At 46.2% G+C, this 21859-nt stretch overlaps 1 protein-coding gene across 5 annotated transcripts in view; it reads left to right on the top strand.

The window, feature by feature from the left end:
• The window catches only part of TMEM104 (transmembrane protein 104), a 65677-nt gene that overhangs the window by 28159 nt on the left and 15659 nt on the right, over nucleotides 1-21859 (top strand). For all 5 annotated transcript variants that reach the window (XM_044982360.1, XM_044982362.1, XM_044982357.1 and 2 more), the window contains exon 9: nucleotides 13400-13493. In XM_044982360.1, coding sequence (XP_044838295.1) covers nucleotides 13400-13493 — 94 coding nt within the window. The remainder of the gene's footprint in view (nucleotides 1-13399; nucleotides 13494-21859) is intronic.

The following is a 21859-nucleotide window of genomic DNA, read 5'->3' as shown; positions in this document are numbered from 1 at the left end:
GCAGCTGATCTAACTCTTCTCCCCATGTCCATTGGTATTGGGAACAGTCCTTGAGTTGAGAGGTGGTGCTTTGAACTGAATGCATCTTCTGAGGTGAGACACGCTCTTGTTCTGAGCGTTCCCTTCTGCAGCTGAGAACACTTTCCCTGTGTTCTGCCACCTTCCACCACTCTGCCCCACAGCAGTCACATCCAGCAATCAGTAGATCGTAGCTGCTGTCTCGGGTATCTATTCTTGCGGGTCTCTGTGCTAAGAGTGGCCTAGAGACTTTCAGAGCCAGCAAGTGAAGAACAAGTGTCCGTGGGAGGGAGGATTGACCACCTACGTCAGGGATAGGCAACCTATGGCACGTGTGCCGAAGGCGGCACACGAGCTGATTTTCAGTGGTACTCACACTGCCCGGGTCCTGGCCACCGGTCCGGGGGGCTCTGCATTTTAATTTAATTTTAAATGAAGCTTCTTAAACATTTTAAAAATGTTATTTACTTTACATACAACAATAGTTTAGTTATATATTATAGACTTATAGAAAGAGACCTTCTAAACACGTTAAAATGTATGACTGGCACGCAAAACCTTAAATTAGAGTGAATAAATGAAGACTCGGCACACCACTTCTGAAAGGTTGCCAACCCCTGTCCTACATCATCACCTGAAAGCAGCACTGCTGCCAAGGGGTATGAATCCACTGTTGGGTGTGCTGAGCCTAAGCCTGCACAGAGGGATCATGAGGAAAACTGTTTGTTTGGGGGAAGTTTATTGTGCTGATGTGAAGCTACCATGCCTGTTTGCTTACAACAACCACCTAGAACACTCATACAGCAGTGTTCTGTAGTAACAGGCCAAAGCACTACAGCTTGCAGCAGGGCTGCTACGGCAGTATAGAGCCATTGCTGTAGCCTCCTCCTGTGCTGTTTTCTCCGAAGGGATGTGTCCTAGCAAGATTCTCTTGCCAACGCTTGAGCATGTTGTTCCTAACTACAAACACTCCAGTGCTTTTTATTGCAAAATGAATGTGGAAATAAAAAAAAATGACTGTCAGCCTAAAAGAATGGCAGTTATTACTCCTGTGGGCAGTTACAATACTGGAAGCCAGGAAGAACCTATATTAGTGATCCAGAACACTGCAGTATTGTCGTTTTCTGGAATACTGCAGCGTATGTGGGTATGTGAGAAACAGAAGGATTGAAGTCCTGCTTTGTAACTAATCAGTGCAACCCTAACTTTTGCAACAGACGACTTGATAATGCAGCACTGTTTGACTAAAAACTCAGTCCGAGGGGCTGATTTCTGGGTCTCTTTCCTGTCTCCATCTCATCAACTTTTTAAAGAGTGAGGTCAGTTTGCCCTGAAGCTGCTGCAAAAACTGGGAGCTGAGTTCCACCAAAATAAATGACGTCTGGGAAATGAAAGCTATTCTCCGCTTTTTGTCATGGAGCTAATAAGGTTGAATTCGCCCCTCCGTTCTTGGCCATTCTTCCCTCAGTCTTGTCACTAATTTCTGTCTCTGTCGCAGTTTATTGCCTGCTCATCATGCGTCTTTGACAGATAACCTGGCAGTTTCACAAGGCTTTTCCCCCTCAACGTTTCCCAACCAAAAAAAAAAAAAGTAACTTTGGTTCATGCCTAGCCTCTGTGAATGAGGCTTTGTTTTTAATTGATTTGGCTCACGCAATGGCAGAAATCTGTGCAGCATTTCACAAGCGGGATGTAGACTTGTCATGTCAGTATCCCTAGCGCTAAAGTTCTGCTTTTGGTATTGGATTTGCTAGCTTCCTTTGCAGCCGCCCTTCCCTTAGGACAAGGGGAGTATCAGATGGAAGGCGAATGTACCCTGATGCTAGGACTCGGGGAAGGAGACTGATCCTTTGGTACATAGTGGAAGAACTCCAAGAAACTGCAAGGACGTAGATTGAAGTGACTGGCTTTAAAGGATTAGCTTGTCTCTTATTACAGATAAATCGATAGTGCAGGGGACTGGAATGTGTTTTTTTGCAAAGAGCTGTCTGTTCACTTCACAATGAGAAGTGGGTTTTCTTCTTAAATGAGGCCTGGATTACACTGTCACTCATCCTGACACTGAGCTTTTCCGGAGCGCTCCTAACAAAGGGCCTTAATAATGAGTCCTTCCCTCAGCCACCTCCAGCCAACTAGCAAGGGCTGTGCAGAGAGTGAAGGCATCAGACTGTATCCTACATACGGTTGCCTGATCCTTTCCCGGGCATGTGTGCTATGGTCGCTGGCCAAAGGCTGCCCAACCTAAACAGGAAGTGGTCTGGCTGGTATGACTAGTGGGGGATGTCATTGGTTTTAGGCAACTCAGATTGCAGTGTGACTGCCTTCAGTCCACTCCTGGCTTGCTTTGGAAGTTCAAACTGGCCCACTTGAGGATATTTTCTTTTGGAGTCTCTGTTAGGAATCTAGGCTTTGCCAGATGGGATAACCGCACTGCTCCAAGTCTAGTCTCTTGCCTCCAGGAGTGGCAGATTTTTCAGATGAAGGTCAATACTTTTGATTCCCATAAAACAGCTGGCCAGTAGTGCCATGTTGTATTGTGGGAAGGAAGGGAGACTCCTTCCTGACCACTTATGGCAGCCATTTTATATTCTGAAGCCTGAGATTTGATTACCCGTGTCATAGCATCCATAACAATAAACAATGGGTTTAAGATTTGTCGGGGGTTTTGGCTAGTGAGCAGCTGTCTTGAACAAGGAGAGTGAGAAAATGGGTTTGGGGATCACCCTTCTTCCTCCCCAAGCACTTCCCTTAACTCTGTGGAAATCTCACCTCCAAGGGTATGTCTACACTGCAACGGATGGTGCAACCTTCTTTTATTTTGCATTTGTATAGTGTCTAGCACAATGGGGCCCCTAGTCCATGACTAGGTCTCCTAGGGGCTACAGTAATATAAATAATGCTTACCTGAGCTACAATCCCACCTCTGTGTGCAGGGTAGATGTACTCAGCACTGTGCCTGCATGAGGCCAGAGGGAGGACAGATCCTTCTCTAAATAAAACCCTGTGTTGGAACAGAGCTCGATCAGGCAGCGAGACACCAAACATGACACCCTTCTCTCTTGATGTTGGAGACCTGTCTTTCTTGACCTGGGCAGGTGTCAGAACTGATTTCTAGTCATGATCTGCAGAAATCAGGTTTCAAAATAGCCTTTAAGACACTTCTCAGGCCAGCCTGTTTCAAGAGACTCTACTGGTCTGTCTCTCTTTAAATCATTTATGGAACATAAGTTCTAAGTGCTCTTGCTATATTAAGGGTTTCGTTTCATATTGTAGTGACAGCATCATAAAAACCGAAGCTGGAAGAGACCTGGTAGGTCGGCTAAGCTGTCCATGGAGTGGGTCGGTACAAGACTTCCTAAACAGTATATTTTCTAATACTTTTCCACTGTTTTTAAAAACAGAAATATCAGATCTTACTGCTAAACAAAACAGCGACTTTATTGGCCTGGCTAATTACATACAAGCATTTCCATTGAGTAGGACAGTGACTTCGATATTTTCTTCTTCCTTCCCTGAAAGTTTCATTAGCGAATTGGCAGAAAGGGTAATCAGCCCCGGGGCATACTTGCTATAAGATTGCAAGGTAGTGCCACTCTGTGAGCATCACGATGAGAGGAGACCAGGACAGTGACTCTGAGCAGGGTAGTGTCTGTCTATTCAGCCCCTTGGGAGCGCTGTTCAGGGAGGTGCTCTGAAGATGGTTGTGGCTTGCCTCAGTGCCGGGGCTGGATGACTCTCAAGGTCCCTTCCAGCCATACAGTTCTATGATCCTGTGAGCTGTTGCTTTTGTTTGGGTGAAATATTTGATGTTATCTTGACCAAAGCTGTGATCTTTAGACCAAACCAGCAGGTACTGATGGCAGAATTATAGGCGCTACCATGAATACAGATAACCCAAGACTGGCCAGATTTGTCCTGTAGCAAACTGTGATCGGTGTCACCTTTCTGGGCAGAAATGATCCCTGAAGTGATCCAGAGGGTTTATTACACCAGTCTGTGTAGTGTGCACTAGACAAAGTAGGGGAGGAAGAAGGCTCAGAATGAGCCAATTCCACAGGTAGCCCCTAGCACTGCGGCGTAAAAGCAGGAGTTATAATTACAATGCGTGGGACACCCTTAATGTGCCTCCAGGCAATTGCTCCATGACCCACCAAACAGTGAATCGGGATGAGACTCCCTGATTGCCTGGAGGGTTTCATTCCAGGGGCCAGAGTATGTTAAACCTTACTGCGAATTTAGTGCAAGTGAGGAGAAGGAAAGTAGGAGGCAAAGATGATGAAGTGCTAGGCGGGAAGAGTTAATGAAGGCAGATCCCCAGGGACCTCCTAACCCTGAGCAGCTCATGGAGACGCATGCTTGCGGGTCTTCCATGCCTATATGTCACGCTGTGTATCTGTTTCTCCCACCTTAACGCTATCTAACCTGAGAGGGGGGGAGGTATATTAAATAGAAAGATAGTTAGCAGCCAGTACTCCACTATCTGCATAGATGTAGGGCAGTGTCTGTCGGGGGGAGGGGTAGTAATGATGATGTTCTCACACTTTATTAGATGAAGCTCATTAATCTGTTTATAGCCCTGCTCGCTAATGTTGCAAAAAATCCTCACGGCTACTCGGTGTCAGGAAAGCTCCTGTTCTATTTCGGCTCCATTTTGAGGTCAGTCTGTGGAGGGCACAGCCGGGCACAGCTCCGCAATTTCGCTCTGCGCGGCTGCCACGTATCACGCACCCGACATTCCACTTTCAAACTCTGCTCTCCTCCTGCCATCAGCTTCTTCGCTCCCCTCCCGCTCCGTTCGGATGCTATTAGAAGATGCAGAGTAGGGGAGGTCAGAGGTCAAGGAGGCGTTAACGTGACTACAAGACACTGCAGGTGATTGTACCATAAATACCCCATCGATGGTGAATTAGACGGCAGTCACCTCGGGAGAGTGCTGGTCTCCATCTTTCTCTTGCTCGTGAAAAATGACTATGGAAGCATATTTACACCAGAGAATGCAAGCTTGCTGCTGGCTCCAATCCTGGCTGTGTGCGCCAGGGACTGCAATCTTTGCATAGGATGACTTTTTGAAAACACTTTGCCGTGTTTGGATTGTTTAATTTAGGAGGGGAGGGAATGGAGTGGTTGGTTTGGGAGGGGGTGTTGAGTCTTTTTGGCGGCGGGAGGGTAAGTGAACTTAGCGCTCACTGAAATGTGCTTGCTCAGGATTCTGACAGCCCTCTCTTCATCCACATCAAAGATACAGCCAGGACTGCACCATGCCAACTTCACCACGCAGCCCTTTCAATGTGCTGCAGCCTTGATGTCGAGGGGCTTTATCTAGGGGCCACAGGGGAGATTCAGTCTCTGATCCATTCAGTCCTTAGTCTCTCTGAGACCACCGCAATGAGGTCAAGACTTGTGATAGTGTCTTTCGTGGGGTGGACACTTGTCCATTTGGAACTGGATTTAAACAAGCAGATGCATTTAACGTAGGCCACTGACCAGCCATTAGGCAGTAATGCCACCACTGGCTGTACGTATTCCTCAGGGCACTAAGGGCGATGTCCTCAGTTGGCATTGTAGGCATCGCTCCCCTTACTTCAGTGCAGCTATCCCAGCTTTCACCAGCTGTAGCTCTGGCTCTAGAAGAATATTCAACCTCTGACCCAGCCATGTTGTGTAGATCCTGTGTATCGAAGGAGAATGCCAGCTGTGAAGATTGCTCTTTGTACAGGCAATATGTTCCCTATGAGTTATGACTGTAAAAACCCCCATTGTGTATCCTGAAAGCTGCATGTTAATTACCAGCAATGCTTTGGCAGCAGATGTCTGTGACAAAGTAGCTCTCCTTTACTCTGGGGGGTAGAAATGAGGCCAGTTACACTTTATCCATAAGTATTACTCGTGCAGTGTCTAATGGAGGCAGCGTTGTTCCGTGGAACTTCATTACTGCCCGGAGGGGGGAAGAAGAGGTTAAAAACCTTCTCAGCCTCTTTGAGCAATCTCATTTCTGCTGCTGGGTTATCGTTTTAACCAATTTAAATAAGAGAGTCAATAATTACCTGCTTCCTGATAACTTCCTGCCAGTCAACACAGCAGCAGCCTTGGTCCGCACGCCAGCCGCTGGGGGCATCTTTCATCTTTAAGCTTTTATAAAGGGTCTGGAGGGAACCTTGTATGAACAGTCAGTCTCCTTTTTCGTATATTATATCTTACCATAGATGGTGACGGATGAAGCTTGGAACGCAGCCCTAAGTAAAGTGCCATCTGGCACTTTAGCTGGAGAGCTGAGATCACGCAGGAGGGACGAGTGTGTCCTCTGTCACGAGGGGGGACAGCAGAGGAGCCTTGGAAGGAGGTCTGAGATGGGGAACTGCAAGCAAGTGAGCCCCACAAAGCCTCTTCTTGAAATCTGTCACAGATTGGTCCTTATAAGCGTTGCAACCTGTGGTGTGACTGGCTGAGGCTGCTGGGGTGTGGGGATTAGGGTGGTGGGTGCCACAGTGGAGGTGGTGACGCTGTTGTGGCAGTTCCCTAGGCTGCAAATGGGTGTGTTTGAGTCAGTAGTGGTAACATTTTTAGTGGCTAAACCCTCTGAGCTGTTTTAGCCTCAGTGACAATGAACAGAAACACCATGTTGGGGGGAGCCTAAAACCTGGTAAGTTCTTTCAGGCAGACGTGTGGCTTAAACCATTCTGACTGGCTCCAGAAGAGTCCTTACATTTGCCGAAGGCCTGATCCAAAGCCCCCTGAAATCAGTGGAAAGACTCCCCCTGTAGACTTCAATAATCTTTGGATCGGGCCCCAGATCAGGGGATGAAATCACATCTTTCTGCCTGTGTCGTCAGTGTTAACACTCAAGTTCCTCTTCCCCTGTTGTTCTCTAAATGTCATCTATAGGAGAGAACCTGATGCAGGCAGGGGCCCTTACACAGCCCTTGGAGCAGGGCCATGGCTCCCGAGCAGGCCAGATGTCACAGAGCTCATCAGGTGTTTCTGCTAGGCCAGCTGGCTGTCAGAGGCTCTTCTTAGCCATGGTGCATTTGTCTCCATCGCTTCCAGCATTCACCTAGGCTGCCGGCGTAGCTTGATGAGCTCAGGGACATCTCGCCCAGCGAGACACCAGCTAGGAAGTGACTGCTTTTTCTACTCTGTTCAAGGAGACTCTTTGCTTCTGTTTCTAAACAACTAATCTTAACAGGGACCACTTTCCTCTCAGAGGTGTTGCTTCGTTAACTTCTGCTCTGCTATGGGAATGTTACATAGCCTTGCAGCATCTGTAAAGCATCCAGTTTAACCTGCCAGCTGAGGCAAAGCAGTTTACCAAAGAGAGTGATCCAGTGGATCTAAATCTCAAGTCCTTATGCATGTAAATGCCAGATTTCTCCATGTTTAGAGTAAGTTTATTGGTATCCACTCACCCCTTTCAGTGGGAAGAAAAGGGCTGCTCGGAACTTGTGATGTGCAGTCACCAATGTCGGAGATGCTGGGTGGAAATCACCATGAGAACAACCTTGCATGTGAGATGTCCGCACTTCTGCCACCAGTCAGAACCAGGAGCCTCAGAGCAAAGCTTTGATTTGGGATTGGCTGTTGCTTTGGGTCAAGTTTTAGAGGGCTGGGGTTGTGGGGTTAGTTCTCATATTAAGCAAACATTGCTCAGAATTTGGGGCTCCTCCAGGCTCTGAATCAAAAAGGTACAGTAGTTATTCAGTTTAATTCTAGTTTAATTCTCAGTTATTCAGTTATTTAGTTTAATTCTCAGTAAATGCTAAACATTGTGGGTGCTTTTTCTGCAGATTAGATCTTGAAGGCAACTAAGCAAGTTCCAATGGCAGTTGTGAATGAAACTTGTTTTCATCAGTGTCCCTTGGCAGGCGTGTGCATTCACACTCTCAGCACTCAGACATTTACTTGCGGAGTCCGTGGTGCTAGTTCTAGTCCCTGAGACCCATTGCTTTATAAAAAGCTGTGAGAGAAGAGCCAAATTCAATAAAATGTGGTCTGCTTATTCTGAACACTGAGGATTTGAGCAATGACGATGTACGCTTCCTCCAGATCCAATAAAGAGCCTGTTTGGCCAACAAAACCCTCTGACTCTGGCATAAGGCACCTTATACCCTGATTTGATTCTTGATCAATATGTCTGATACCTGGCAACATTCTCTTGGAGTATCTCAGCGGATCATCATAAGCGGATGTTGACTGAGGCACTACAGCCATCCAGTTTACGTAACCACTTCAGTACTTACCCTTTCCTTCTTGTGATCTTTCTATGTAAGTGTCATCTTATCCGAAGCGGCTTGTCTACTTCTTACCTGGCATGCGAATTTCAATACAAAGACTGTGTTTCTTTTTCACTTGCTGTGTGTGTTTCTAGCAATAACAGCAAATCCCATCTTGGTCCCTGCAGCAAGAAGGCTCCAAGTCAACAGGCCTGTCTTTCATTTTGAAGTATTAAGGGCTGCCAGAGGGAGAGGCTAGGAAGCCACTGACAGCTGGATTCCTGTTTGTTGTAACCCCCAAACCTTGGCAATGTTATAGACAGAAAAAAAAACTGGGGGGAGGGAGGAGGCATCCTAACACTTCAAGAACTGCCCAGCTATCGAGTTCGCTGGCCTGCAGGGCACAGCATAACTCAGAGAGACGAGCGGTTGTCTTCTCTTCTGTGCTAGCAAGCTTCTAATTTTCTCTGACTGGAAACATAATCTTCAGTAAAAGCCACAAACACGTTGCCATCTAGTTATGTACTTGGTCATGCTGGCTTCAACACAAACAGGACTTTGGAAGGAGAAGAGGCTTTCATTTTTTTTTGTTGCATGACTTCCTACATGACTGCAACAGGCGTGGGTATATTTTTTTTTTAATTTTTTCTTTTGTAATGGAAGGGGTTCAAGGAGAGAGATTAGGGAATGACCCGCTCCGATAATTGAGCCAATCCCTTGCAAGAGCATGGTAAGGATTCCATTCTCCACACCCATAGAGGATGTAGGAGCTCTTAGACACAGCACTTCACCTTAGCCGAAAGGCTGACATCTCTTCTTCCTTGTTCAGGTTGAACTGAACGAGCCTCCATTCATTGTCTGTAGTTGTAAACCACCAGAGTAAAATAATCCACTTCAATTAAAGATTTGCCTGTTCCTTCTGCCTCAGGTTATTTTGCTAAAATTTAGTACTCGGGGTAGGGTGACCAGACTGCAAGTGTGAAAAATCGGGATGGGAGTGGGGGGTAATAGCCCATATTAAAAAAAAAAAAAAAAGCAGCCCCAAATATCAGAATTGTCCCTATAAAATTGGGACATCTGGTCACCCTAACTTGGGGTGATAGAGGCCTTAGATATTTCTAAGATAGAAAGCAGGGAAAATGCAAGAGCTCTTCCTTGGTGTGTAACGAGTAGTGCCGTTTAAATTCCATGAGGGTAACAGATGCCGTTTTTCTGTATAGACTTAGGCTTTGTTGACTGTCACATGTAGTGAGTCAGGGTTTGTAAAACAGCCAGGGTCAGCTCCAGGGTTTTTGCTGCCCCAAGCAGCGCCCAAAAAAAAAAAAAAAAAAAAAGCCGTGATCTGCAGCTCGACTGCCGCCGCTTCAGAATTCAGCGGCTGGTCCTTCGCTCCGAGAGTGACCAAGGGTCTTGCCGCCGAAGACCCAGACATGCCGCCCCTCACCATTGGCCATCCCAAGCAGCTGCTTGCTGGGCTGGTGCCTGGAGCAGGCCCTGAAAACAGCTCACTTTAGAGAAAGAGCTGAGCCTAGAAAATGTCGTTGGCAGATGAGGCGGCTTATGTCCTAGATGCCTGTCTAGGCTCACCTTTTCTTCAGGAAGAGGGTAAAGCGATAACGGCAATTATGGAGTTAATTAACTTCTTGGGGAGGAGAAGCTGGATCAGTGTGAACTTGGCAGCTTGTGAGGAAGACACAATGATTTGAAAAATCCTTGGAATGAAAATATGGCTGACTTCTCCCATCCCCGAGAGAAACACGACTGCCATTTTTTTATTATGGTATTATTTAGGTACTTAAATCTTTATTTTGCGCGGGTGGCGCGGAGCACTTATTTTTAAACACCCAGTTTTGAAAATCTTGGCCTACATGTTCATATTTATCTCCTCCTCTCCTACACACAGCTTTCCAAAAGGCTGCAAGGCCTTGTATCTGAAACCTCTTTGAAAAGGCTGGTCTGTCTCTTCAGCTCTCCAATTCTGAGTTAATCGGGATGGGCCCAGTCACTGGGCTAAAACTGATCTCTTGATCCTCCTTTACCAGTTAAATGGAAGAGCTTCTGGTTTGGAACTGGTGGCCATTACCTGTCCTGTTTCAAATCTCACTGAACTTGGGGGAGCTTGGGGGGTTGATTTTTGCTATTTAATGCCATCCACTACTCTCTGCTTCTCATTTAAAGACAATTCAGCACGTAGCACTGTTTGCTCTATAAACAGGGTCTGCTCTCAAATCTGCGCAACTCGATTCATCTCAGTCAAAGCCATTGCCTTGTTCTTATTGATCCTTGGAAGCCCAATGAGGTTCATTGATGGGAGTTGGATGGGGAAGGTAATGTAAGATTTAGACTGCTCTTGAATTCATCTCACACCTCACTCCTTGAAACCAGGCTTTTATGATGAGCAATGGATAGTTTGTTATAAAAGGGTGGGGGGAAATCCATACCTCCAGGCATGATGATTTGTGTTCATCTCACTCCTAATAAGTTGAGGAGTAGAGTCCTTGAGAGAGAGGCAGCGTTTAAAGCTGTTCGCTGAAGTTGATCAATGGGTTTAGTAGATCAAGATTGCTTGGGAGCTGGTGAATTTATAACCGTGCAGAAGTTAGAGGGGAAAACCCCCAAAGCACTTTTTATATGTTTACCCACAATTGTTACAAAATTCAGTTCCCTGCTTCCTCTCCAGGTTCAGTTTACAAGTGTGTCTAGAGATGGACACACCAATCAGGGCCTGCATCCTCTACTTAAGCACCAAACTGCAGTTGTGTTCGGAGACTGAGACAGACCTCAAACCCTCCTTCTTTGCTACCTAGGGGCCCTTTGTCTGTCCTTGTGTTGGATGAAGGTGCTGTTTTGCCAGTTGGTTCTGGTGTACTCTAATTTGCAGAGGACACCTGTTCCTTAATTATCACCATCCCTCGTCTGTCGTTTTGTTTCAGCTCTTAGTGATGCATGAGCTAATCATCTCTTTTGAAGGGGGATTATGTTAACAGTTTGAGCGTGTGTGTCTAAGAGAGGCTAGTTGGGCATGGGTCTGTAATTTCAGTGGTGGTAGATTTGGCTTCTGCTTCATTGGTGCTAGTCCAGGTCTTTCACCTGCATTCTCCACATGTGCATTGGGCTGCATCTGTATCTTTGATGATAATGATATCCCCACCTTTCTGACCCTTGGAAGCTGCATTCTGCTTTGGGACTGAAGGGCAGTCAGTAGAAAGGAGGCTGCTGGCGGGGTAGGGAGGGAATTCAGGGAGCATAACACAAAAAGGAGATCAAAGGAAAAGGGCAGAGAAAAAAATCTAATTTCTATAACCCTTTTAATTCAATTGTATTAGAACGGAAAAGTCCTTGATATTTCTTTTTGCTGTCTAAGACTTGTCAGTTATATTTGAAATATCTTTTGTGCTTCCTGGGTGATCTCATCCAAAGGATCTTGTAGCATTTCTTAAACCTTAATCCTCACCCAAACACCCGTCGGCATTTCTATTTTGCAAACAGGGCAACCAAGGCACAGAGAGGGTAAGTGGTTTGCTCAGGTGTCGCAGCAAATCATTGACTGAGCTGGGAATAAAACCCAAAAGTTGTGACTCCCAGTCCCCTCCCTGGGTTTATTTTGGCCACCTGGCAATATTTGTGTTGTGAAATTATTCCAGTTGCATAACGTATTTTCTGGAACGGGTTTAGAAAAGTTTCCTGGAGTTGTGCTTGTCTTTAAATAACTTAGGTTCTGTCCCAGCTCTTCCACGGGTTCATTGTGGGACCTTAGGTAAGTCATATAGCCTCTTTGTGACTCAGTTTCCCTCATCTGTAAAGTGGAGTGCTACCTTCCTTTCTAAAGTTCTTGGAGATGTATGGATGAAAAGAGCTATATAAATGCTAAGTATTTATTCTGTTTATTTTTAAAAAAAAACCTTACTAGTTGCCAAGCAAATGGACACAGCATGTGCTGGTATTTTCTGGGCCTTTGTCCTGTATCCTCCTGTTTGCACATGTTACTGATGAGAGTCTGAGTCAGTGCTTGATTGATTGTCACAGTCTCCATCCCCACAAAAACAAAGGGTGTGCAAAGCTCCCCTCCTGTATCACTCCCTTCCTCCTCCCCCGAGCCCCCTCTCTCTCTCTCTCTCTCTCTCTCTCTCTACCACATTAACTTCGCCCAGTGGGTGCTCAGAACTCTTTCAAGCCCTTGACATTCTGTGTGTGTTCTTAAAGTGCTTCCTGTTATCTGATTTGGCTAATTAGTCTGTTAGGTAATCGGCACCTCATTTCCCCCCCCCGCCCCCCTCAGTGCCACTGAGGTTGGATAAGAGGTCACAACTCTGTCACCTATTTAGTCTCTGTTGCACTGGGAGGAGAAGTAGGGGGAAGTGTGATGTCTAAGGAAATGTAAGTCTTTTCAATTAGTCCTGCTTTCTGCCAAGTGACTATGGGTGTGCGATGGGAAGCTGTAAGATATTCAGCAGATCCTGGTACTGCAGTGTCCCCTAATTTAGCCTTTAGAGACCCCTCTGCGGTCTGTCTGCTAGCTGTGATTAAAATTGCTGGATGCCTAATAAGGGCACTTGCTGGTGGTAGCTTTGGTTTCCCACTCTGCATGGAGTGTTCCTTGATAGCAAAGGCTCTGGGGGGCCCTTTATCTTCAGAGTTTTCAGTTCATGGGTCTGGTTTGCATATGTCACTTTCTGTTAATGCTTCATTGTAAAAGTGAAAATGTAGCACATCAGGGATTAGTTTAGCTGGAGCTGGTTCACCCTAGTCACTTGGCAGGTTCCACTGTTTTTCAGGCTAGCACACCTCAAGGCAGTCCCATCAATGTTAATTCAACCAGACTGGTCACAGCTACAGCTATCAAGACCTAAACTGAGCATGTACCCAGACAAAGAGGTTTAATATTTAATGTTCTGTAGAGTTATGCTGATAGCTTGCACTAAAATTTGTCAGTAACAGTGTGCTGTACAGGTGATAGCAAACATCAGGAAGCCAAGAGGATCCTGAGCTCTGTCTGCCTGAGGCATATAATCTGACATCGAGCAATTAGTTTGTCCCTTCCTTGTGTCTCGGCCAATCCAGCTTTAAAACTGACTAGTGAAGAAATCTTGGTATCAAACAGAAGCTGATTTTGGGCCTTATTAGCAAAATTTTGATTTTTAGCCTGACTCCTGTTTGTTTTTCAATCTTTCCAGGCAGCATTTACTCTACTACTGGGTCCTTTCACCTTTTTTAATGTCCAGAAGACCAAGTATCTGCAGATCATGACATCCCTGATGAGATGGATAGGTGAGTCCGTGAACTACTTCAGCTTTAGCAAGTCTTCACCCCTATCACTACTGATGGAAACTGAATCATGGGTATTGTATATAGATGTTGGAGTAACTCTGTCATGGCCTACACATCCTGCCCTCTCAAAGACCTGTGTCAACCATAGATTTTTTTTATTATTTTATTTTTGAGCCAGGGTCACCTTCATTTTAGACACGAGTTTTATAAGTGAACGCTTGCTAAAATGGTGCTGAGTCCCAAGTGTCTTGCCATTGGTGCACCATAAGCTGCCTCAGAAACGTCGTAACAGAAACAAGCTGTTTTCAATAGGCACTCTGCCTTCTTCCCCAAGCCCCTTGTGTCTCTCATGGTATCTCACTAAAAAGTGAAGCTTTAAAAAGGTTTATTTTTTTGTTGGAGGGATGCGTGGAAATTCTGCTTCTTGTGATCAGAGTACTGTCCATGTTGACCGACTGTCCATCTCACAACTGGAACACCAACACTTGGATTTTCCAGTGTCAAGGCAGGGGAGCATGGGCATATAGAGATTGATAAGGCTATTGGATTTTGTGGCTTGGTGTGGCGGGTCTCCCAATGGACGCTCCTGAACATCAGGTCAATTTCTTCAGGATCCTGGTCTTGGAAATAAGTGGGATGAATCCATTCCATCAGGACAGAGTTCATTGTGGCAGGAGGTGACTACTTTAGTTTGCTCTTTGGAGCACTGATGCTTTTAATGGAGAACCCACCCTGAATCTTGTCAGTCATCCAAGGACGTAATTCCGGTGAATCTGGGCCACGTATGTACATTTCAGGAAGAGGTTGCATACCTGCACACTGTATTTTGCCCAGGCTTATAGTTCCGAGTGTTTATCTCAGTCTACTCAAAACCCAGATTTGATAACTGATACCTATCATCAGCCCCTGTCAGGAAGGAAAAATGACTTTCCCTAGTTCAGCCTGTGGGACTTTGTCACCTGTTCAGGATCACCTCTGTACGCAGTAAAGGCCAATTTTGGTTAGCCAAGTTCAAAGGCCTGTGATCCTGATCTGAAACCCCCAGCAGTACTTAAGGGGAGCTGGATGAGAATATCTGAGCTGAGGTTAATCGGTCGTGTTGCTTAGGGAAATGAAGCTCCCATGGTGGATGAGAGATTAAGCTGCAGAACCTCAAATGTTGAGCCGTTTGAAATAACTAACACTGACCTCATATGGTGTGAAAATCTCAAATGTCAGTGTCTCTCCTTTGTTGCCTGAGCACATGAAAGGTTTGAAAGCCCCATGCTCCCCAGAAGGAGGGGTTATCTCATTAAAGGGGTATTAAAGGTAGCAAAAAATATAATCCCTTCTCATCTCACTGGCCCATTTCCAATCACCCAGTCTCCTCTCTTCCTGCAGATGCATCAGTCAAGCCTCCCGTCTCTGAGACCACCTGGCTGGCCTGCCATTGGTCTGTCCCTAGCCTTGGCCCAAAGGTTTTCTTTCCTTGACAGCCGTAGTGTTTGGAAAGGTGTAGGGGAAATTCATGCTTTAGCCTGATTGATTCCCGTGTCAGGCCATTAGGGGATGTCTGTCCCAGATAATGATGTTTAATGGCCCCGGTGGTACCTCAGTGGCTACTTATTACAATGGATTCAACGAGTAATAGATTTATTAGAGAAGAAGATTCTTTAAAGGAAAATGGGTTTATACAGTAAATAAAGAGTAATAGTCCTGCTGCAGGGCTTGGGTTTGGGGGGGTGATTCTGCCACAGAGCTTAGGGAGGGGATGAATCCACGCGGTTGGGTTGGGTTGGGGTTAGGCTCCTACTGCAGAGCTTGTAGGGGAGAGGGGACTGCAAACAAAGCTTGAGGAAGGATTAAGCCCCATGCTTGGTTTGGGCTTCCTGGTGTGCTGATTGTATCCTTCTGATATACTAAGGCCAGGCACTGCTCCCTCTCTCCAGGATCTGTGACTGCATTTCCTGGCCTGTTCTAGCAGAGTGATGAAGAAGTTGTTTCTAGAACCTAACCTGAGCATCAGAGCCAAATTCTGCAGCTCTACCAGGCTGGCCGATCCACATTGGCTTTTACGCAGTTAAGGGGACACGTCTGCTTCTCCTCTTTCAGAAAGTGCTGTCTGTGCTTCACCTCCCCTTTCAGATAGGCTGACCATGGACAAGTGCATGAACTTGCGCTTGCCAGGAAGCCAGTCCTCTGCACAGCTGGCCCATCTCTACTCTCTGTCCTTAGCGGTTAATATTAGCCTCCAGTGTGTCTGCTGCAGGACGTACACTGCTCCCTTTCCCCCCATTCAGTGAAAGCCTGTGGATTTCCCAGCCGCAGTGGCTGACATCAGTCTGCACTGCCCCAGGTGTACTGAAGATTAAGATGACAGTAGCGGAAAGGATGACTCTTGGCAGCGGAGGGAGAGAGCTGCATGTGAAGGTCGTCTCTACTTGTGTTTGTAACGGTGTCATCCTTGCCTTTGAAAGTTGTTTCCTCTCTTTCTCCTTCTGATCTGAGTGATAATCAAATGTCACTCGCCTCTTCACCGAGCCATACGCTCTCAGAAGCAATATTTCAATTAACAAAGCCTACAGCGGTCATTTTTCTCCATGAGATGTAAAGACTTCATCTCTCCTTGAAAAATAAGCTACCTTGAGAATGCTAGCACCTGCATCACAAAGAAAAATTGGTCCAGGTCAGAGAATTCAGAGGAACAACCAGGCCTGGGGCTCAGCGTCCTCTGGCTGGGCTGCTGCATCCAGCTGAGGCATTCTTTATTTTTTTGATGTTGCAGAAGCTCTTTATGTGCAGCTGAGGCAGACACATACTGAAGCACCCAAAAGGCCAAGGGGCCTGGGGAATCCTTGAGATGATCTGAGGCTTGAAAATACAAGTGCAATAACATTGGCGATACCAGATGGATGGGAATCTATTGGTTGGGCCTGTTGGGCCCAAAGAACTCATCTGAAAACAAAGACTACTATGGAGAATCATTTCCCTGTGTTACCTTGATAAGAGCAAGGAGGGCACAAGTACATTTCATCAGGTGGAGTAGAACATGCAATGGCTAAAGACTCAGGTTATATGGAGACCTGAAACCGTGTTAACACCTCTTGAGAGCCACGACTTAAACACAGCTCATTACAAAGTTGTAAGCATTGTTTCAGATCACTGTACCAGGAATAAAATAATTAACACTTGTTTACCCTCATCATTTTCAGAAATTCCTCCAGAATTGGCCAAATACCAGTGCTAGCCCTGGTGGGAGCAGTAGCGTAAACCAAGCTCAGATGTTTTTACCAGCTGTCTAGTCCTGCTCTGAACAGGTTACATAACAGTGGTTAAAATTCCCAGTTTATATTCGTGTTCTCTCTGTTGCTAAGGCCAGTGAGTTGCACTGACTCTAGACCAGCTCTCCGGAGAATTTCTGAATGTGCTCCAAATAGATGCAGTCTCTCATAAACTGAGTAGGAAGCTAGTAGGCTATAAGATGGTTATCTAAAAAATTTCCTAACCTAAGGCCTGGTTGTGGTATAATATGGTTCTTTTTTGCCAGTATATACAGAAAAATGTATTTCTGTTCCCTGTCCATGCCATTGGGAAGCTGGAGGAACAGCCAAAAGGGGGTGACTGAAAGAATCCCTCCATGGAACACTACTTAGAGGAAGAACTTACTGCCCGTAGCAACAAAGGGGACATGCAAAGAATGGCCCAAGGTTTGAAGGCCAAGACTATAACAGGATTCAAAAAAGAACTAGATAAGTTCATGGAGGATAGGTCCACCAATGGCTATTAGCCAGGATGGGCAGGGATGGTGTCCCTAGCCTCTGTTTGCCAGAAGCTGGGCATGGGCGACGGGATGCATCACTTGATGATTACCTGTTCTGTTCATTCACACTGGGGCACCTGGCATTGATCACTGTTGGAAGACAGGATACTGGGCTAGATGGATTTTTGGTCTGACCCAGTATGGCCGTTCTTATGTTCTTAAGATAGACAGGGATAGTGGAGCCTTATTTATGCCCTAAGCGACATCCGACAGTGCAGGAAGGATCCAGATTCTGATTATAGTGTTTTAGGCTAGGTCTTGAATTGGGCTAACCTTAAAACTTTTATTTTCTAAGCCAGTTGTAGAATAATGAACACGGTTTCATCTTGCCAGCATGCTAGTGTGCTAATATTTGGGCCATAGCTCTCTTCAAATATCATTACTTTTATAGACAACTGCAGGTCAAAACTTTGCTAGCTGTAACATTGAAATGTGTTTGTTGCGAATAGGATGCTAGTATGAATTCTCGCATCAGCTTGGCCAAGGATTCTTTACCAGGAACTGTATTGTAACATCCTTTCCCCTTTCCTATGCGCATTTGCCCCCAAAGTAACGTAAAACCGTTGTAAAATTGTCAGAGCGGTACAAGAAGATTGTTCCCTAGCCTGGTTAAAGCACTCTTGGAGTGGATCCTTTAATGCAGTTTGGCTAACCCAGTTCTTGGAATATCATCGCTTTTACACCCTGGTCAAGGAATCAGCCTTGAGAGATTTGATTTTTATCTAAAATGTCCAGAATATTCCAAAGAAATACTCTGCTCTTCATTTAGTCTATAGTTCCTCCTCCTCTGTGTTGGTAGAGGACAAAGGCTGGAGGCAATGATTTACATTGGTCTCAGCGGCCTGACTCGGTCCCCCAAAATTATGACCACGTAGAATTTCTCTTCCTCTACTTCTAGAGCTGACCTGTTTCCTACTGCATTCTCTTGGGTGCAGGTGACAGGGTATTCCCACCCTCATTTGCACTTATCGATGACCTAATTAGTGCCTCAGCCCATCATTTACCCAGGAAGCCAGGTTCACAGTGCCACGGTTGTGTCTTATCCCCACCTTCTTCAGCAATATCCCACATCCTCCCCTGGGTACTGGTGACTGTCTGGGTACCACAGCGCACAGCTCAGAATCTGGCAAAGGCAGAACGAAAATCGCAGGGTCTGAAGCCACGCAGGGGAATGCCGGGTGTTTCACCAGTGGGCACCGTGGGGCACGCCAGTGCACACAGCAGTGCTTTGCATTGTTGGATGATGACTGTGTCCAGCAGGGTCATGGGAAGGATATGGATTAGGACAGAGAACGAAAGAGCGTTTGGGCTGGAGCTCAGTGGCAAACACTGAGCTATTGTGTATTAAGCAGCTAAACCAATTTAATTGCAACCTGTTACAGCCTGGACCTCCCAGCTTTATGAGCAGAGACCTCTGGCTTTAAAGATTGTGGCAGCGTGAGTATTGCCTCGATTATTGCATCATCACTGGCAAATGTTCCCAGACAGCTTTCACTCGGGGCACTTGCTGCATGCTCTGCTCCAGATGCTCCATTTGTAGTTATTAGAAAGTATTGCATTTTAATCAAGATCTATTTTGGAGAGGAATAAACATCCTTCAGTTTTGGCTGTTGCTGGCTTACAGTGTTCCCTCTCTCTCTCTTCCCCCCCCCCATTATGCTTTGCGGTGCCTTCAGATTAGACAATTAGTACATCAGTCCTGGTCACTGCACTTCTTAAAGTGGGTCAGTCACAATCCTGACCCAAATTCTGGGGATAAATTTGAGACCATTAATTAAATCTCTTCCCCCTTTCTCTTTGCCTCTGCTGCCTCCTCCTTCACTGCCTCCGCCTCACACAGACACTTAATACCCAGCTATAGCTTTTGCTGCTCAGTTTCCACTTCCAGGCTCAGCGATAGAGATCTTTTGCCAATTTTTTCCTGTTCTTAAATAGGCATCTTAGAAATACCTTAGCTAAAGGATCTCAAACCACTTTAGGAACCCTGAGTGATGACACCTCCCAACACCCCCATGAGGTAGGTAAGTTTTAGCCCATTTATTACAGATATGAAAACTGAGGTCTAAGATCCCACAGTGAATCAGTGGCAGAAGCAAGAATGAACCGAAAAGTCCTGACTCCCGATATGCTGTTTTAATCCCTACACGTTATCTCAGGGCTTGCCATTGTTCCCATCCCAAATGACAGGGCATTACTGTAGGGAACAATCTTTCATTGACTTGAGGGCATGCACTAAGATCTCATAAGTTCTTGCCATCTGTAATTTCAATTATTTACGATATCTTCTCATGGGCAGACTTGCCTTCTGCTAAATTTGCCCTGCCTGTAGAAAGGTGCAGTCTCTCGCTAACCTGCCTTCTTCCACTTCATTGCAAAAAAGGAACTTGACATACTGCTTTACATATCTCTCTGTTTACCTGTTTCCATCACTTTAAGTAATTAAACAATAACACAAAGGGTCATTTGCCTGGGATTTAATTTCTCACCACCACCATCCTCTCCCATCTCAAAGGCCCAGGCTTCTCTGAAGGAATGTCTCCTATTGCCATTAGCTCCAAAATACAGTTGAAGCCATGCTGGCAGGGCAGTAGACCAGTTTGCAGGGGCGGCTCTAGACATTTCGCCGCCCCAAGCATGGCGGCATGCCGCGGGGGGCGCTCTGCCGGTCGCCGGTCCCGCGGCTCCAGTGGACCTCCTACAGGCGTGCTTGCGGAGGGTCCGCTGGTCCCACGGCTCCACCGAAGCCTCCTGGCAACCGGCAGAGCGCCCCCCGCGGCATGCCGCTCCAAGCACGCGCTTGGCGTGCTGGGGCCTGGAGCCGCCCCTGCCAGTTTGGTTAGGGCAGTGGTTTCTGAGAATTCTGCTTGTCAACCCGTACTGGAAACTAGCACAGTTGTCAGAAGAAGCTGTGTTGTAGATAAGCTATTTCAACATCAGTAGAGTCTAACCTTTCACTTTCAGAACCGGCATCTGTCACTTTGGCCTCCAGTTGACTTCTCAGCCACCTAAAAAATTCCCTTCTCAGTCCTTGGGAACCATGGAATTTAGTCACCTGTTTTGGGTTGGTTGTGGGTTTGTTTTTCTCTTTGTCTCCCATCTGAATTTAGTGCTGGTGCAGGATGCCTGATTCACAGCCCTGGACACTGAAGTCCTTTCTGTATCCACAGAACAGATACAACTTAGGCAGCAAAGAATAACCTGCCCAGTGTTCCTCATGCTTTGAGGGCCGAGAGGATAGGTCATTTTCCGTACCAATTCCATCCATCAGCATCTCCACTTTGACTGCCAGTGGTGTAACAATTGTGATGGAGGCTTTTAGACCGGACATTTGTCCGCTGAGAATTAGTCCAAGATCATGTCCCGTAGACCATTAAGCGGAGTTCAGATGTTGTGGTGACTTTTGGTCACTGCTGTCCTGATTCAAATTTAAACCGGCCAAGCTGGAGGTCATCCATCCTAAAATCCTTGGGCCAGCTTGCTGCTATTTTTTTTTAACACGAGTTCTAGCAGATGGGGAAGAAGGGAGACTGCAAGACTTAGCCATGGCTGGTGTAGGGGTAGTGACAATAATTGAAGTTTTTATATTTTCAATCTCCTGCAAGGAGATTAGTTTGCCACTGTACAGTCCTCTAGGCAGCTGCTCTTCTGGTGATTAAAAACAGAGCTTACTGTGACAGCTTAAGGAAGGACCAGTTAGACCTCTGCCCTTAGTCTCTTCTTTGCACCCTCCATTGGGAGGGGGAAGGAGGGAGTTGAACTATAAATCAGGACATTATATTGCATTTTTGATTGCCTTAAGGACACAGACTGTCATTCTTTCACCAAGTCCTCCTGCTTTTCTTGGTCCCTCTTGGAGAGGAGAAAGCTGCTTTAGGAGTCATCTGGGATAAATAATTCACTAAGAAGAGAATATATTTATGAAGAGTTAGTTAAAAGGCCATGCTTCTCTGCTGTGTCTGCTTTTAAACATATCTGAGAAGCTTGTTTCAGTGTTGCCTGCACGGTGGGATGGGATGAAATGGTGCTGGCGTGAGTGAACGCAGCCTGATAGCTTCAGATGCAAATTGAGAGTGACACACAGTGCTGGATGGGACTGGTAAGATCCTGCCAGAGGGGTTAATGTTCCTGAAAAGAACGTCATCTCCAGTCAGGAGGAGATAAAGCAATGGCTGCCTGTGACGACGGGGTGCAGAGCCAGTTCAGAAAGATCTGTGGAGCAGGTTACTACCCACTTCCGCATTCTGTGAAGGCATCCTGAATGAGGACACCTGTGCAGATTTTGGGATGGAGGGAGTGAACATCAACAGTGAGAGCAACTGTGCATGCCACCGAGTCTATAAAGATGCTTAATATAGAGTATTATTCAGACGAGATGTCAAATCACTGGCAAATGGAGTGACACTTCATTGGATGGGGACCCAAGTAAACCAGAGCAGGTGCACCTGTTGAGCTTCGAGACAGATTTACTGGCCTCAGATACTCTGCTCTGCCCTCGCACCTCCAACTGTGCAAATGTTAATCGAACCTCATGATGACCCTGTGAGATAGGGAAGTATTATCCCCATTT

Source organism: Mauremys mutica, chromosome 12 (genome assembly GCF_020497125.1).
Source record: "Mauremys mutica isolate MM-2020 ecotype Southern chromosome 12, ASM2049712v1, whole genome shotgun sequence".
NCBI classification, from domain to species: Eukaryota; Metazoa; Chordata; order Testudines; family Geoemydidae; genus Mauremys; species Mauremys mutica.
This window is presented reverse-complemented; position numbering and strand designations above follow the sequence as displayed.